The sequence below is a fragment of the Symsagittifera roscoffensis genome, chromosome 3 (assembly GCF_963678635.1).
Source record: "Symsagittifera roscoffensis chromosome 3, txSymRosc1.1, whole genome shotgun sequence".
NCBI classification, from domain to species: domain Eukaryota; kingdom Metazoa; phylum Xenacoelomorpha; order Acoela; family Convolutidae; genus Symsagittifera; species Symsagittifera roscoffensis.
The window spans coordinates 47,108,465-47,127,431 of record NC_087064.1 but is presented as its reverse complement, the minus strand read 5'-3'; the positions used below and the strand labels follow the sequence as shown (position 1 = coordinate 47,127,431).

The window sequence follows — 18,967 nt, the reverse complement described above, 5'->3', positions numbered from 1 at the left end:
ATACACCGAAAGAGAGACTGGTACCATGGACCAATTTGGTGTGGTGGGGACAATAAGGAAGACCAAAAAAAGGGATCAGGCCAGTCTGGAGACTTTGTGAATATGACGAACTCGGAAATGCAAACTGGGGAGAGTAGGAACAGGGCTAAGCAACGCACCGGCGGATCCAGAGGTGGATAGTGAAAAGACATCGAGGCAGAGAATCAAAGCCCGAATATCGACCAGCAACAAGCTAACTGAAATCGACAGGGTGACACCGCCACTTGTGACGCCATTAGTGGAAAACGGAGCATCAATTGAAGAAGCCTTGACCAACATAGTGGGCAGTATAGGAGAACAGAATGAACAGATTTCCATAAGAATGAGTGAACTGGAATGGGCAGTCCACTAGAGAGAAAGTCTGCGGAAAGAGATCAACCGCAACAGACAAGAAGCTAGCAGAAGCGAAAAACGCTTGAAGGAGAGAACGGATGAACACCTAGCGAAGAACGTGTCGCGGTTGACTAGGGAGGCTGACCAAAGAGAGTTAAGATTGAGAGACGACATGGAGAAGTTGAGGATTCAACAAGAGCAGACTCTTGGGACTCTTGACACTAGGACAGATGCGATGATGGAGAGGCGAACTCAGGCTATCATGTATAGGTTGGATGAGCTACTAGGCAGCAGGAGTGGATCAAAAAATGGGGAATCGAACTCAGGAGAACCTAATAGGGAGCCGAGGGTGAACTTCAATGAGCAGCAGAACAAGAGAAGGACATATGGATCCAGTAGAGGAAGGGGCAGTTCATCGGGCTATGCCATACGGGATAATAGAACAGGGGCCCAGACATCAGAGGAAGTTCAAGTAGCAACAGACAGACATCAAACGAACGACCGACGCAAGATGCACATGCGACTGGGAGATGCGATTCCAGGAACAAGAGTCATGCGAGTCAAGGAAGAAACAATCCCAGTGACCAAGGCAGGAAAAAAAATGCAGAGCCCTTGTCAGGGGGCAATGATACTCAGGCGGGGCATTCAAGAGACGCTACATTAATGGCCACAGCCTTTGAACCTCTAAACAAGTCTTTGGAAACATTTCTTACGAGGTTATCTAGAACCAATGCACGTAGTGAAAAGTCCAGAATAGTTTTTAAGAAACCAAGATGCTATAAAGACGAATCTGATGGTTGTATTGATACCTGGATAGAGGTAATGAAACTGAATTTTGAAGAAGAGGATTTGTCAGAAAGACAAGAATGCAGTGCGCTTACCAGGAACTTGGAAGGGACATCCTAAACTGTGTGTAGGCCTAAAGACAATACCAGCGTGACACTGCTGAGAAAATCTTTGAAATCTTGTTAAGTCGTTTTGGACACCAAGCAATGATGCGCTTCGAGAAACAAAGGCAACGCAAAGATGAGATAACAGACAAGTTTCTAGACAATTTAGAGATGCTGAGAAGGCGTAGCTAACCAGATGAGTCGAACAGAAGGATGAACCTGGCAGTAGCCTCGAAATTCATCGATGGTGTGAAGAATGATGAGCTTCGAACAATGTTGGCGACACATTACACACCACTCTCAACCAATGCACCAACACCAGAGGAGTTGACACTCAAGTCAAAAGAATATCTTTTGCTGAAGCCTCCATCGAGATCGGGATATTACAAAAACAATTATGGCAATTTTAAAAATGGACCAGGAAACCAAGGAAATAACTGGTACAAACCAAGGGACGATATGGACAAGATACGCTCTTATGCAAATTGCAGTTCGAGGGACCATTATGTGCCAGCATGCCCAACTTACAAACAGGACATGAAAGCAATACACTTCAGTCTCGAGGATGAAGATGCGTCAGACCGATCATGAAGATTTCATGAGAGGAGTAATTGCGAAATTCGGCCCAAGGTGTTTCTTTTGTAACTTGTTCACAATTCTGGGATGCTGTAGCAGACATCAAGCACCCAAGGCATGAGGAAGCTTTATCGGGTGTGAAAGCCAGCAAGGCTCGCTTGTTGAGTGAGGCGGAGGCACGCAGAAAAGAAAAACCGCAAGTGCTGGCAACGAAGAAGATGCAGGCGGTAACGGAAGAGAAATATTAACCGGAATCGGCGACTGCAGTGGATGACTTCAAGATCGACTATAAGGCAGCCGCGAGGGATGCTCTAAACAGAGTCCAGCAGGAATATGTAACAAAGGAGATCAAACAAAAAGGTGAAGCTCGAATTAGAAAACGAAAAAATTCAGGAAAGGCTGAACGCCTTCGAGGCATCAGAAGTCGAGGAGACAAAAGCACCAAGTAGTTTGAGCATGAAATTAAAGTGATCTCCGGGCAGAAGTTTGGTATGGTGCCGCAGGGAAGTAAAGTACAATCGACAATCTCGGTACTGGGACACCAGGTAATCAGAAATCTGATTGAAATATCGGAATTCACTTTAATGCATTTGGATACATATGCAGATTATCTGAGACAGGTGGAGCCACACACTGAGTCAAGAGCTGTGCGAGCGCTACTACCAATGGGTGGCCCTCGAATAAAGAAACTTCACGGGCGCTACCTGGAAGTATAAGGACAAGATCAAGTGATGCTGAACGTGGACGGGATCAGTATCTACACTAGGACCTACGTGACGACAGACAGTGACCAAATAGGGCAAATCTATTTGGGTGAAGAAGAACTTAAAGTCCGTATGATAGGTCATGACGCCATGATGGAGCAAGATGCGGTTCATTTTGGATACGAAGCAGATGTGACTGAACATCTGCTCGACACCAATGGAAAGAAAATCAGAGTCACAGGGCTCCTGGACACAGCAGCGGTAGTGAGCGTGATGCCGATAAAAACTTGGGAAAGAATGGGCTTCACGAGGGAAGACCTAAGTCCGACAAATCTCCGACTAGCGGCAGCCAATCGAGGAGCTATTTACAAAGCCGGAAGGACACCAATAACGTTCCTCCACATGGGAGGACGGGATCTTTGGATGAGCTTCCTGGTGGTACAGAATTTGGACGACTCCGATCAGTTCATCTTGGGCAGTGATTTTGTCAAGAATTTCGACGTGATGATTGACTTGAACGGTCTAATAAGGATTAGAAAACCGGACCGGAATATGTTAAGAAACCAATTAATAGAATGCTAACAGATGAAAACAAGGTACCCATATTTTTAGATAGAAAGGTAAAACTACAGCCGGGAGAAGCTGTGTTAGCAATTTTTAGAATGAGAAATTTAAATTCGTTAAGTGACAGTAAACAGGTTTGTTTGGTACCGATTCCAAATAGTCAAAGTTCAGTGATTTTAGGCCGGAGCTTCTCGGTAACTCGAAACGGACTGTGTGTCAGTGTGTTATTGAACACACTGGACACCACTGTTTCAATCCAGTGTGGAAAGAAACTTAGTTACGCTTTTCCAATGAGGACCGACTATGACGAGACACAAAATTTGATGAGATATAGTGTGAAAGACTGCCCTTATCATGCCAATAAAGATATATTTTTTTAAAACATTAATGAATTTAAATCTATTCATAAACTGAATTCAATGAAATCCGAAATGAACGACGGCTTGTCGAGCTGCTCGAGTTTTCCGGAACGCCCCTCGTTATATGAACTAGAATCTGACAAGCCGGTTTTGCCAGAAATAGAACACTTAAAAGGGAAAATAGGCAAGGGAAATTTTGAATCATTGCGGGCGGTTTTAAATCGGAACGCGGATGTATTTTCACAACATAAGGTGGATATCGGTTGTTGCAACTTCGTCGAACACGAAATCGAATTAGAGGAAGGCGCCGTTCCCCATAGGGAAGGTGCAAGACGAATGACACCACATAAATCGGAAGCGTGCCGAGCGGAGATAGAAATGTTGCTCGAATATGACATGATAGAACACTCGAAATCACCGTGGGCTTGCGGGGTATTAATGGCAAAAAAGAAGGGGGCAGCTTAGGTTCTGTTGCGACTTTCGTTACCTGAACGCGGTGACAATAAAAGACGCGTACCCGATACTGCGGGTAGACGAAAACCTCTCTAAACTTGGTGATGCCAAGTTCTTCACCAGACTGGACTTGGATTCTGCCTTCTGGCAGGTCCCTCTGCGGAAGAAGGACAGAGAGAAGACCGGATTCGCATGTGAATTGGAATTGTACCGGTGGAAGAGGATGCCCTTCGGCAACGCGACGGCCACTTTTCAAAGACTGATATCTCAGGCTTTGACCAGAGTGACGAAGAAGTACAGGAACCTGGTGATGTGTTATGTGGATGACGTGGTCATAGCAACACCCACCCTGGAAGACCACATTGATCGGCTAGAGAAGGTGTCTTTGGCTGCATGAAAAGAGCAGGCTTGAAATGTAAACCATCGAAATGTGAGATACTCAGAGATTTAATAAAGTATTTAGGAAGAATGGTGGATAGGCATGGCGTGAGGCCGGACCCGGAAGCAGTAGAGGCTGTGTTGATAAGGAAGGCTCCAAGGACGGACACACAACTCATGAGCTTCCCAGGATTCGCCAATTATTACCGTGAGTTCATAAAGGGATATGCAGACAAGGTGTATCCAATGCAGAAGCTGATGCGCAACACAGGAAAGAAGTTCGAATGGAACGAGGAAGCACAAACTGCCTTCGAGAACATAAAGCGGGAACTGTGCGAGGCGCCAGTGCTAGGCATGCCTACAGAAAAGGTCATCTATGTTCTTGACACAGACGCATCAGTAGTAACCATCTCAGGAATACTGCATCCGGAGCAGGAATGAAATGGAAGAACAGTTCTCCGTCCCATTGCATATGGCAGTAAGGTGCTAATGAAACTGAGATGAAAGATGGTGCACCGAAAGCAGAAATGTTTGCAGTAGTCACATTCGTGGAAAAGTACCGCGCATACTTGGGGAGGGCTCCCTTTAAGTTACGCGTGGACAGCAGAGCGTTATCCTGGTTGAAGACATGCTCGATGGATCAGAGTTATATTGGTAGATGGATAGTGAGATCAGATGGCTACCACATGATAGTCGAACACAGGATGCGTGATAAACACCAGTATGCTGATAGCCTCAGCAAGAAAACTGAGTTCTATGAAAGATTGGAACAGAAGCAAGCCAATCAGGCAGAAATAAAGGAGGGATTCTCGTTCCTGAACAAAGAGACTTACGAAGCGCTTTCCTTGACGAGATGGTTGGATAAGTCTGGACATCCAATCCCAGGACATTCTGAGTTACCTGTAGATAAAGCAGTTGAGATAAAGAATCTATTCAAGAAGGACCCGGTGCCCTTGGATCTGTTGCTGCGCTCGAACCTGGTCCAGCAGGAACTCTCTCGCATGAACATTAACAGCCTCTCATTATTGGATAAAACAGTGCAGGTCACACCGCAAGTGATGCGGATGCTGGGTGGATTGTTGGAGAGAGAAGTGACCAGAGATGATCCCGAGTGGGCAGCAGCCAGGGCATCACGCAAACGGAAAGAGCTGGGATACGATACGCAAAAGAAAACCTCTACCTTTGAAGACCAGATTAAGGAAACTGAGAAGGTTGAACAGAACCCAGGCCAAGAAAATTCGTCCGGGAAAAGTAACAGTGAGAAGAGCAGGCGAGTTGAGGATCAACACCCGGGATAAGAAAGTTTGTCCGGGGAGTCTGATGTAGATGAATATTTCCTGATGAGAAACAGGACCTGGAGAATAAAATTTTGGCCGCGGAATTCAGATGGATGAGAAGAACGCACAGAACTGATCCGGAGGAGGGAACGTGCTCTATCGCAATTTTTTCAATGGATGACAACTCCCGGAGTTCAGGAATCGACACCTATTCAGACAGGAACTCGAGCTCAGGATCAGACTTGTCAGAGCTAGCGATCCACACACTGTTGGTGGAAACTCGAGCAAGGAATCTGGCTAGGGAGGTATATCAAGACCCTGACAGTGATCGCTACCTCATCCAAGGTGAGAGAGTCTTTGACAACACAGCAGATGATCTGGAAACAATAGCAGTATCGAAACGTTCGATAAGTTTGTTGCCGCAAAAATAGGTAGTCAGGACTGATCTTCAACCGTTCGAACAAGAAACACAACCATTGGCGAAAATTTGGTGCGTTAAGATGGAAGATGACACGCATCAACTAGAAGAAAAGAATAGTCAGATGAGGGCCATGAAGACGTACTTGAAGGCAAGATAGAGACTCTCGGACCTACTAAGAGCACAGAGAAATGACCGCATGACGAGCAACCTGAAAAGGTGGATCGAAAATGGAGTTCCGGACAAAGGTGATCTGGAGGAAGATAGTTACCGCATTCTGAGACATTACTTTATGCAGAAAGAGGGAAGGTTATATCTGAACAAGGACAAAATTGTGGCTTGCAAGAGAAGAGAAGAGGACAAAGTCCTGTACAAATATCATGCGATAGTGTTGCCGCACCTCTATCAGACAGAACTTTTATTCAGGTCACATGATCAGATGGGCCATCAGGGAATCGATAATGTATACCAGAGGATTTTGAAACGCTTTGAGTGGCGTGGAATGAAAAAGGCATGCGAGAAGTGGGTAACAGCATGTCTGTCATGCCAACAGGTCAAGGATCCAAGGAAGTTGCAATTTTCCTTGCAGTCGATCGAGTCATCTAAATTTAACGAAGTGGTGCAGATCGATAATCAAAAGATATGCATGACAGACAGTGGTTACAATCAAGTCTTGGTCATTATAGATCACTTCACGAAGTATGCAGAGGCCGTGCACTGCATAACTGCCTCAGCAGAAGAGACGTGCGATCACCTGATCAATACGTGGAGAGCCAGACATGGTTGTCCGATGACGTTTCAATCGGACAACGGAACGGCTTTCGTGGGAGAACTTACGAAAGAGCTCATGAGACGTTCAAAGGTGGCCCAAGCTCACTCCACGACATAACATCACCAGACGAATGGCTTAGTGGAAAGGCAAAATCGAACGTTAGTGTCGATGCTGAAGTATATTGTTCCAGGTACATGACCGATTGGGACAGATATCTTCCACAGGTGATGGGAGCCTACAACAGCACGCAACACTCCACCACTGGAGTTAGTCCACACATGATGTTGACCGGACACGAGAAGTATCTGCCCTTGACTTTCTTTTACCCAGAGTATGAGGGGAGGAAAACATCACCACAAGTCTACGTAAGGGATGTGATTAGACGTCAACAAGCAAGAACTAAACGAATTGTGTAGACGGAACAAGGCAGAGGAAAAAATTCGATAAAAAAGCAGCTGGTGCAAAAACTTACGCGGTAGGAGACTACGTATGGGTATTTCAGAACGTTATACCACCAAAAGGAACAAAAAAGCTCCTGAAAAAGTGAGGGAGCCTTCATGATTACGGAAGTGCATCAGGAGGGACGCTTTTTCAGACTGAGTACAAGCCGAGCCGCTCACTACGAGAATATTAAGCCACGCAATCTATCGACAGAGGACTGGTGTATACCTGCGGAAATGGAAGAGGGGAATTATCTGATGATGGACCCTATTTGTGAGGTCAACGAGAAGGGCACCAGGGAAAAGAACGATGGAAATGAGGTCATAGAGGAAGGGACAAGTCCATAACTTGACCTGGATCTCAGCGAGGTGATCGAAGCAGATGAAGAAACCTTACCCTACGCAGAGGACGACTGGCAAGACCCTGAACAGATGGAGGTCCCCAAGAACTCGGAGCCGGATCTTCCATTTACGATACAGACTCGACAGAGTGACAGGACAAGACTCACGAAGAAATATAATTCTTACGGAGACGACTTCGTAGTGGACAGGATAGATTTAAAGAAGACAGTGGAAGAAGTAGTGGGTCTAGAGAAAATAACTGTGTCACAGGACATTGACATAGTCGATGATCATGACGAGGAGTGGGTCGATGACCCGTCGAAGCCCGAGGTAGAATTCGACGACGAGCAACAGCAATCTCATGAACAAGACTTGACGAATCTGCGTGTCTGGGAATGGCTGAACGAAATGACGTCGGACCCAAAGGAGACCAGTGTCACGATTCAAGATGTAGATCGTGGAAGCATGAAATACGTAAAAACCGAAATATGTGATCCTTCCTGTGCTGCCCAGGAAGGACGATTACTTATTCCGGCTTCCCACCTCGATTTGATATCCGGTATGACTTATCCACACTGAAAATTTGTTAATAAAAAAATTAAGAATAGCAAGAGAGACAGGTGATCTAGAAGCAGAAACAGACGAGGACCCTAAGAAACCGAACATAGTGAGGGTAGTTGAGTCAAATTTTAAATTACCAAATGAATACTCAAGTGGCATAATTTTGACAGATAGCGATTTTATACTCACGAATAGAACATGTGCGATAGCGATCACAGCAGACATGAGTTTTAAGACAGCGTTAGCAGCGGATTTTAAGAGAGAATATAAAAACATAGAATTCCTTTGGAAGCAGAGGCCAGGAATAGGAGGCGTAACAGCTTTGCCTCCGGCGGCGTCACAAATACCGGGAAAAAGCTTGTGCTTCTTGGTGATGAGGGCGACGGAGAGGCGGCACGTGGACCCGAAAAACCTAGTCTTGTCCTTGACGAGATTGAGAGACTTCCTTGTGGAAAGGGAAGTGAAGGAGCTCTTGCTTCTGGTGTACGACCCGAACAGAGGACGACTGCATCCACGGGAACTGTATGCACTGATACACGTAGTCTCCTCTGATACTAATATACAAGAATACTTACATAAAAAATAAGTTTAAGTATAGGCTGAGTTTAGGTTGCATGCAGGAAGGCGTCGTGTGTGATATGTGTGTTATGTTATGTTATGTGTTATGTTATAAAGACCCTGGGTAAGAAGGAATTAGTGACAATGAATAACCGAATGGTGATCTTAGGAATAGATCCGAACTTGGACTGTCCATTCATAGGTCAATTTCCAAAAATTTAGAAACGGACTGATTTTAATAAATTTTAGGATCAAAATTTTTTTATCTGACTCTTTTAAATAAATTTTAATAAAAAATTAGTGTAAAGTTGACAAATGTGATATTCGCGACCTCTTTTCTAGATCCTGATTGATCATTTAATCATTCACTTGATTTCAATTCATCAAAGGATAATAGAATCGAATCCGAAAGAACATGGACAACTTTGATTTGAAAGAGTACATGGACCTGGCAGAGGCGTACGTAGGACCGATGATGGATGCGATCTATCGTCGGCTGATGGATCGGGACTTGGCTATGGAGGACCCAGAGGTAGTCATGTTACTGGCCGCCTTACTAAACATCTTGGGGCATGATAACCGTGGGGACCGCCCCACGGAAGTCTTATTGATGGCAGCTTACGGAGAAAGAGGAGTACTAGACGACCTCCCGAACATGAGGGCAAGGAGGTGGAGAAACGGGGCTCTCTCAGGAAGTGACTTGGCGAACGAGCCTGGATTGGGAAGTTCGAGGACCTACCAACCAGGTGAGTTGCCTTTGCCCACCAAGCCTAGGCCTGGATTGAGGAGGATGCATCAGGAAATGACCAGCGAGGCTACCTCGTCTAGTTTACAAATGAGAGCAGCTGTGCCAACTAAGAGGACGAGAGTAGAGGAGGAGGTTCAGACGAACGAAACCGGGCAAGACCTTAAGGGAACGATAGACGAGCTGGAGAAGACCAGAAGTGAGCTGGACGAGATTACCAAGACCCTGCTCAGTACCGAAGAAGATAGAGACATAAGGAAGAAATTCTTTGAAGATTGTAACAAGAAGCAGGGTGAAGAAATAGAGCGCTTGAGGCGAGAGTACAAAGAGCGATCGGAGCGGCTGGCATTGACGACAGCCGTAGAGAAAGTGATACCTGCAAGGAATATCCCTCGCGGGCAGTCCTCGATGGAACTTTTGACGCCTCGCGAGTTGAGTCAAACGACGGAGACGCGACTCCCAGTTACAACTGGTCGAGTGACAATCCCGGACCCGAGTGACAACAAGAGTTGATGACAAGAACGAGAGTTAGTGATACAACGTTACCAACAAAGAGCTCTAAGGTTCCAGAGAGAAAGATACGAGAAGTACCGATGAAGAAAAAGTCCCAAGTGATTGACGTGCAGAAGAACAATCAGTTGAAGTATAGCTTCACGAGAGTTCCGGAAACTGATTCGCGAGCCTGCTTCAATCGATTCACTTGGAGCCCAGCAGTAAACCTGCAGCAACCGCCACTTGGGACGTCACATCTGATACAGGGTGACAGCTTAGTCAGAGTGCTCCAGAGTTTGAGGACCTCCTGGATCACTACGGTGATGGCCTTTGGAGGTGCAATTATAGCCCAGCTATTTGGGATGGTGGAGCTGATGAAACCAGGGAGGATCCCTAACATAATGATCCTAATAGGGACGAATAATTTATCAAGAGGCTCAGATGAGGAAGAGGCACGATGGGAGTCAATGATGGTATGCCTGTTTACTACTCTCTGGCAGAACTTCAGCTGCGCGGTACTGAGCGTCTGCACCGTACCCATGAGCACAAAGACGTTGACAGCAACAGGAAAAAGTCATATTGAAGGAGTCATCAGGTGGAACAACATCCTGAGAAATCTTGCAAGTCAGAATGCTGGACGGTTGATCCTTATGGACAATGAACATGAGCTGAGAGCTATGGATCAGGCCAGATTAACCACTGATGGGATACACTTTGATAGCATTGAAGGACAAGCCTGGTTGAACCGAGTCTTCCAGGAGCGATTGGATGGAATGGAAGTCGAGCTCTTTGACACGGGAATGCTGAAGAAGGAAGAAACCGCGAATGAACCGGCAATTTCAAGCTTTGTGCCCCCTAACTTAGAAACACATTTGGGAACGGTCCCAGGTGTGACGACCTACAGGCCGCAAAGCTCTAGCGAGCCGGGGCAAAGGACAGATGTACAAGATCAACTGGGAGAAGCACCAATGAGAAGAACCATCCATCCTAGGCTAAGATTAGGATCTGTCAATCCGACCGCGGAGACGATCAGCACCTCTAGATTGGATACAAGATCAGAGACGACGAGCACCAGTCGAGAGGAGCGACGCCCAGACAGGAGCTCCTTGATGTGATCGAGGCCCATACCTTCTCCCTGGCATGTACAAAGAGGATCTGATGAAATTCAACCTTCAGACGGTGAGCTTTGCAGCAGATGCCATGAAGATGTTGAATGGAACAAGATTGTCTGTCAACGGACTGTACTCAATAACAGGAGTAGACTGGTTGATAGCCGCTAGCATAAACTTCTGCTCCACAACCGCCTTGAGATTTGCCGATTTAGAGAGACTGTCCTCAAACAATACAATGGGTCCAGTGAATACGAGACCATTGCAGGATGTGAAATTGAATCACGATGAAGGAAATCGAGAAGAAAGGCCCGGAAGATTCTTGACGACTTGGGCGCCAATAGGACAACACGTGAAAATGTTCAGGCAGATAAAAGCACCCCCAGGTCACGTAAAAAAATGAGCGTACCTGAAACAATTAAACCAAGAGTGTGATGTTCAGAGATACGGTGGATTGATGGGGATCAAGAAAAATGAGACCGTCTTTGCTGCGTATGACAAGGCAGAAATGAGGAAGGCAAAGGTTATGGTAGTCGCGAGTTCAGACTTCGTGTATACATCCAAGTCTCGGTTTTGGCCTGATGTTATAATGATGGCAGCGGTCGACCTGGATCTTATGCAGTCTGTGTCGATGGCAATCGGGGTACAACGGCAGACAAAAATGAACCCAATCACAATTGTGTTTGTGGCATTAACAATCATCTACACAGTAGGGATTTCCTGAGGAGACTCAGAAAGCCTACGACAGCCGAAGACGCTGTGTGGCCGGCTATAAAGGATATCCTCGAGTCAATGGGTGAAGTAGTGGACACTCTGAAAGAAGGTGCCTTCACCAAAACAACCCGGAGAAAGTTTGCACTGTCTCCTGGGTATGCACATCTCCCGGATGGACTGAAGTTTGTGTATGCGATGGTGGCTTTGCTCTTGGAAGGGAAATATGATGTGATCATATCTGCCCAAATCGCGAAATAGAGACGGAGAATCTGAGGCCACTCAGAGCTGAATTACCTGCGGTGTGGTTGGACATCTCGAATGCGATGAGAGGGTTCAAGGACCATTCACTACACATGCTAGTATTGGACGAAGTGCTGGGGTGGTAACTGTCCAATTTCAGTCAACAACTCAAACTGAAGCCGGGAATTTACGATGACCATCGAGTAATCGCAGCGTTGTCAAACGATTTGTGGTTCCGGGGAATGGAAGTAAGAGAAGGAAGAGAGAGAAGAGAGAACTCCAAGGAGACCAGAGCTCGTCTGGAGGCGATGGTTTTGAGAACGAAACCAGAGGCTAACCAGTGGCTGCACTTAACCCCTCGGATAGCAGCTTTGGGCGCAGATGCTTTCGAGCGCGGCCATGTGATGATCAGGAAGATCCATGCTTACTTGGTGAAAGAGGTAAGCCTGGCCAAAAATCCTGAAGAAAAATCAGCCGAGTTCATAAAAAGAGTGTGCGAAGTGACCCTGGAAACTTTCTAGAACAAGTGAATGTGACGGAAGGGAAAACGAAGAGATGTTGAAGGAAGACTTGGAGAGAAACGTGAAGTTGTGCCTCCACAACAGCTTCTGCCGAAACAGAGAATCTAACGTTGATCCTCTACCAAGTGTAAACAAAGAGTAGAAGAGCAGGAGTGTTGGAGGACTGTTTCCAACAGCGTCAGAATAGCTACCGACGTGTTGCAAGACACAGAGACTGAAAGTGCGGAGTCAATGACGCAGGAGGAGGAGATGGAACATTGACAGATGGTCGAAAAAAAAGATGCAAAAAGAAAGAAAATTAGAAGAATTTAGAAGTTTTAGAACTTCTAAATGACGAACAAAGGAAGAAACAAAGAAGCGACGAAAGAAAAGATAACAAAACTCAGAATTGTTTTGTATGTAACAAAAAACTCAAATGAGAAACAAAGCAACTAAGTGGCAATTGAAACTGAAAAGAAAACAATTAGTTGAGTTTTGAAGATTAAAGAGTTTGTTGCATTTAAAAACTTGCATTTTGATTTTAGTTAGTGGCTTTAGAGACACTTACTGTTTATTTAGAGAGGCTTGAGTGGAGAATATATTAAAATATTCCAGCCTGCTTGATTGTTTTTAATCAACTAGGACAACTGATCACTTGGTGGTGACATGAAAGGCTTGGGTAATCTCTTGAAGAAGGAGATTATTTCATTGTTCCTTCTAACCGCCGAGTTCCTTAGTTTTAATATTCAGGACCAATAACAAGAACTTCAGCTGCGCGGTACTGAGCGTCTGCACCGTACCCATGAGCACAAAGACGTTGACAGCAACAGGAAAAAGTCATATTGAAGGAGTCATCAGGTGGAACAACATCCTGAGAAATCTTGCAAGTCAGAATGCTGGACGGTTGATCCTTATGGACAATGAACATGAGCTGAGAGCTATGGATCAGGCCAGATTAACCACTGATGGGATACACTTTGATAGCATTGAAGGACAAGCCTGGTTGAACCGAGTCTTCCAGGAGCGATTGGATGGAATGGAAGTCGAGCTCTTTGACACGGGAATGCTGAAGAAGGAAGAAACCGCGAATGAACCGGCAATTTCAAGCTTTGTGCCCCCTAACTTAGAAACACATTTGGGAACGGTCCCAGGTGTGACGACCTACAGGCCGCAAAGCTCTAGCGAGCCGGGGCAAAGGACAGATGTACAAGATCAATTGGGAGAAGCACCAATGAGAAGAACCATCCATCCTAGGCTAAGATTAGGATCTGTCAATCCGACCGCGGAGACGATCAGCACCTCTAGATTGGATACAAGATACAAGCCGGGAATTTACGATGACCATCGAGTAATCGCAGCGTTGTCAAACGATTTGTGGTTCCGGGGAATGGAAGTAAGAGAAGGAAGAGAGAGAAGAGAGAACTCCAAGGAGACCAGAGCTCATCTGGAGGCGATGGTTTTGAGAACGAAACCAGAGGCTAACCAGTGGCTGCACTTAACCCCTCGGATAGCAGCTTTGGGCGCAGATGCTTTCGAGCGCGGCCATGTGATGATCAGGAAGATCCATGCTTACTTGGTGAAAGAGGTAAGCCTGGCCAAAAATCCTGAAGAAAAATCAGCCGAGTTCGTAAAAAGAGTGTGCGAAGTGACCCTGGAAACTTTCTAGAACAAGTGAATGTGACGGAAGGGAAAACGAAGAGATGTTGAAGGAAGACTTGGAGAGAAACGTGAAGTTGTGCCTCCACAACAGCTTCTGCCGAAACAGAGAATCTAACGTTGATCCTCTACCAAGTGTAAACAAAGAGTAGAAGAGCAGGAGTGTTGGAGGACTGTTTCCAACAGCGTCAGAATAGCTACCGACGTGTTGCAAGACACAGAGACTGAAAGTGCGGAGTCAATGACGCAGGAGGAGGAGATGGAACATTGACAGATGGTCGAAAAAAAAGATGCAAAAAGAAAGAAAATTAGAAGAATTTAGAAGTTTTAGAACTTCTAAATGACGAACAAAGGAAGAAACAAAGAAGCGACGAAAGAAAAGATAACAAAACTCAGAATTGTTTTGTATGTAACAAAAAACTCAAATGAGAAACAAAGCAACTAAGTTGCAATTGAAACTGAAAAGAAAACAATTAGTTGAGTTTTGAAGATTAAAGAGTTTGTTGCATTTAAAAACTTGCATTTTGATTTTAGTTAGTGGCTTTAGAGACACTTACTGTTTATTTAGAGAGGCTTGAGTGGAGAATATATTAAAATATTCCAGCCTGCTTGATTGTTTTTAATCAACTAGGACAACTGATCACTTGGTGGTGACATGAAAGGCTTGGGTAATCTCTTGAAGAAGGAGATTATTTCATTGTTCCTTCTAACCGCCGAGTTCCTTAGTTTTAATATTCAGGACCAATAACAACTAAATTTCTGAAAGGAATAAGCATAGTAGGATAATTTTAGTTTGTGGGTTGGCAGGACTGTCCTGCGTTTCTACACTTTTAAGTCTAGGAGAAAAAGTTTTAAATCGGGACATAGACATTGAAAGTCTAAAAAGATGTTTTATCTGAAGTTTATCCTCGAAAGTGCAGATTAGTGAAAGAATTTGAGAGGCTATAATAGTGTGGTATGATGCCATTTATATCCTGCAGTGAGTTGATAGGAGGTGGATAAAATTGTTTTCGTGCATTTTTTAAATTCTGTTTGATGACACTGTGCCATTTTGATAAAGAATACGAGACTCAACGAATACATTGACCGGGCTGTCCGGGAAGTGTGTGACATTTGACCAGAATGTACGAAAAAGCAATTTCGTATTCGAATTTTTATCGACCAAAAAAGAACATCTGACCTGGAAGATTAATGGTTTTAACGGATTAGCAACGTTATTTGAACGATTAGACAAACCGTGAAGGTCAGAATATTCTGGTATTTTAAATTTTTATAATTTCGAATGGTGATGTCACATTTCAAAGAAGTTCTGAAACGGCCATTTTGAAGAAAAAACAGAAGAAAATCAGAACAAAAATAGCTGCAGTAGAAACAACTACGAAGACATAACGACAGATAGAATTTGAAATTATCAGAAACCGCTCCGAGTTGTAACGACTATGTGGCTACAATCGTTACCGAGCAATTCACACGAACGTGAAAATTGTTGGGACGACGTGTCCAGCCTTCTAAAAGAAATAAGGACGTTATTCCAGAATCCGGAGGGGTCTCGGGCTCAGAACTCAAACTGTTTTTTTATGAATTTTAGCTTCCTGGTCATGTCCTGAATTGAATTTAATTAACATTCGAATTCATTTTCAGATAATGAGAAGCTAGGAGTTGATCCATCTTTCAATGGAGATGTTGATTTTTATCTACTGAACAAAAACAATCGTAATATAATAAACAGTAGTAGCCCTGTTTTTATGAATGACTTCGTGGTCTGGGGGTACTGAGACCCAGCCATGAGCTCACTATTCTTGCATATAATTAAGTTAATTTGAGTGTTTTGACCGAAGCCAGAAGCAGTGATGTTTTTGTCGACCCGATGTTAGGAAACCCACCAAAAGAACTGGCTTTGGCAGAGACGGTGAAAAGCATGTAGAGCTTGAGCTGTGTTTAGACGCTAGCCAGTCGTTTTAGGAGCTAGCTTTATTTTTCCGTCGATATGTACTTCCGGGCGATTGTTACACATTTCAGATGGATCAACCAAAACTCTCCTTATCTCAACATAACAATGTAAAACACACTCAAGAAATTTAAATTTGGTATTCACATACCGGCGCACTCTAGAATTGGAGTAACTTAATTAACAAGTAACTCTAGAATAACCGAGGAATTAAAATTGACTAGAGGTGTTTTAATTTAATTAGTTCCAGCTTGAGAAATGAGTTTTGGGGCTGGACCGTTGGGACACTTTGGTTGTCCATCTTTCCACCGAAGGATCACTCTGGTCCACTTCTAATCTGTTTCTCTTTTGTTCGCGATCGCTCTGTCCTCTGTTTCGAAGACAGCTCTACTCTCGTGTATTCTGATGTCTGGAAATTGCGAATAGCAATTTTCCGCTGCTTTTTTTTCGACTACTTTCCCGCGATTGTAAATCGGTTCTTCTGATGTTATATTTCTGATATTTTCAGTTGTCGCGAGAAACTTGAGCATGACATGTCCAATTCGATTTTTTGAAAAATTTCATTTCACCGCAAAATCATGTTTCTTGCGTTGCTCAATGTCAAACTTCCAAATATTTCCGACTGGCACACCTATGACAAAACCAAGCCCCTTTCTTCATTTCAGTTTCGTTATTTTTGTCGGACCGTCGCATGACGGAAGGGACCATTTTATCAAATCTGAGATGGAAAGTTCAACTGAATGAAGCGGTTGCGATAATGGTTCATACTGAAGCGGCGGCCTCGTAAGAGAAAAGTTTTTTTTCTAAGAGAAATGTTATCTCCTTCGAATTGATTCGAATCATACTATTGTTTTTTATTGTTCTTTGCAAATGTTTAAAAGTTATCATCAAATCAGATTTTCTTTACATATATTGAGCCAAAACCACTTGTATTTGTGAGTGTTGGATGGGTGAATTCCCATAGGTTCCAATATTCATAGGTTCCAAAATAAAAAATCTGTCGCATAAGTTCCAAAATTTATCTTCTTGAATTCTGATTTGTTGAAATTTGAATCAGCGAATTTACGGATTGATTGTTTACTGTTCAACTAGCATAAAGTCAAGCTGCAGCCGCGCCAACGTGTTGCGAGCTTGCCACCAAAGCTTGCCACCAACGTGTTGCGAGCTTGCCACGAAATTTAGAGCCGGTTATCGCCCCGAAGCGGCGTAGCGCGCCCACCGGCGACCTCAAACCGAGACTCGGCTAATTTAGTCTTTTGACCAATTGAAAAGATTTGGTACTTATGCGACTGCTTTTTTATTTTGGAACCTATGGGACTGATTTTTTATTTTGGAACCTATGAATACGCACCGTTGGATGATTTTGTTTTATATGTTTCAGATTGATTTTTTGATTTACTTGCGGGTCAGTTAATTTCCTCCATATGGCGAGAAACGCCGCAAATGAATCTTCTGCATCGCTCAGGGTTGTCAAAAGGGTGCAATTTGGCATACTTGGACCGGATGAGATCAAAGCAATGTCTGTGGTCGATGGAGGCGTGCGATACTCTGAGGTCTATGAAGCTGGAAAGCCTAAACTTGGGGGACTGATGGATCCGAGACAAGGTGTGGTAGACAAAGGCACCAGATGTCAAACATGTGCTGGAAATCACTTTGACTGTCCGGGGCATTTTGGCCACTTGGAACTTGCGCGGCCTGTATTTCACGTGGGTTGGCTAGCGACGACGATCAAAGTCATGCGATGTTTCTGCTACTTCTGCTCGAGGCTTTTAATAGACAAGGTACTTTTCAATTTCATCTGTGGTAAAGGTAAGTTAACAAACCCCGCAAATACTCTCCGCCAAATCCAATTAGGCGGATGGCTGTTAATTTGGTTCTGAAGTGTAATTTTTAGTCAAACAGAATCGAGCATTGTAGACGCAGCGCTTAGCAAACTTAGTCAAATTTAACGCTGGATCTTAACCGAGCGTATCTTTTGGAGGAGGTTGTTAACTTGATCCGAGATCCGATCAATGTTTTGATTGAACGGTTTTCGATTGTTTTTTTTTGGCTTTTCAAAGTTGCCATAAGTTAAGTCAGAATTCGGTAAGAAAAACCTTGACTGAACAATTAATTGTAATCAATTCCTTTGCTTATTATTTTATTTTCGACAAATTCTCCAATAGTCACGAATAGCAATTTTAGTTGAGATCTGCCCAGTTCATTCTTTGTCGATGAAACGTTTTAATTAATTAGTGTTAACGAACAAGTGAAGTTTCACTCTTTTTGCCGTGTGGTAGTTTGATTTTCTTTTCATGCTCAATTTCATGTTTTAGCACTTTGACCTATGGTTACTCTTGTGATAAGCAACGGTATTGCAACCGGGTGATAGACTTTTTTCCCGTTAAATAACTTTGTTCACAAGATGCCTGAAACTTATGGTCATTTATCTGTTCTTCCGTCAACTAACAAACAAATTGTGAGCATGTCTGCGATTTACGTGCCCGTTCTCTTTACACGAGCATAGTTTAGTGTGATAGTACTATGTAATTTTTTTACGAACTTAAGTCGCAAATAAAAATGCTCCGTTTGGTGGCACTTTTGAATTAGTAGGCTGCATTAGCAGTATATTTGTGTGTCTTGGCATTTGATTAGTAATAAGTTAACACACGAGAAAAAACCAAGTATCAATGCTTGAACGTTTTCGTTAATTAAGACATCATCAGAACAACTGAAAGAAAAAGCAACCAACATCGTAAACAATAAAAAACCACATAAAATCAGAGAATAAAAAAGCACAATTTGAGTTGACATGAAACGTTAAAACAACAAATAGATTAGAAGCGCAGCGTTAGCTGGCGCTGCCGGTACTCCTCACTGATTAGGGCTGGAGCTTTCCTCGAGATGTAGGGGGCTTCGA

General features: G+C 44.0%; 2 protein-coding genes across 2 annotated transcripts in view; both read left to right on the top strand.

The window, feature by feature from the left end:
• The first annotated feature begins 4,386 nt into the window (after positions 1-4,386).
• LOC134841737 (uncharacterized) lies at positions 4,387-4,737 on the top strand. Its single transcript, XM_063857775.1, has one exon. The coding sequence runs from the start codon at positions 4,387-4,389 to the stop codon at positions 4,735-4,737; it is 351 nt and encodes a 116-aa protein (XP_063713845.1).
• A 12,716-nt stretch (positions 4,738-17,453) lies between these two features.
• LOC134842655 (DNA-directed RNA polymerase II subunit RPB1-like) overlaps positions 17,454-18,967 on the top strand; it is a 33,680-nt gene continuing 32,166 nt past the window's right edge. Inside the window, exon 1 of the mRNA XM_063859099.1 lies at positions 17,454-17,849. Coding sequence (XP_063715169.1) covers positions 17,493-17,849 — 357 coding nt within the window. The 5' untranslated portion in view covers positions 17,454-17,492. The remainder of the gene's footprint in view (positions 17,850-18,967) is intronic.

What these genes read in the sequence shown, in the direction of transcription:
- LOC134841737 (XM_063857775.1), top strand. Translation starts at nt 4,387, where the DNA reads ATGGTGGATAGGCATGGCGTGAGGCCGGACCCGGAAGCAGTAGAGGCT.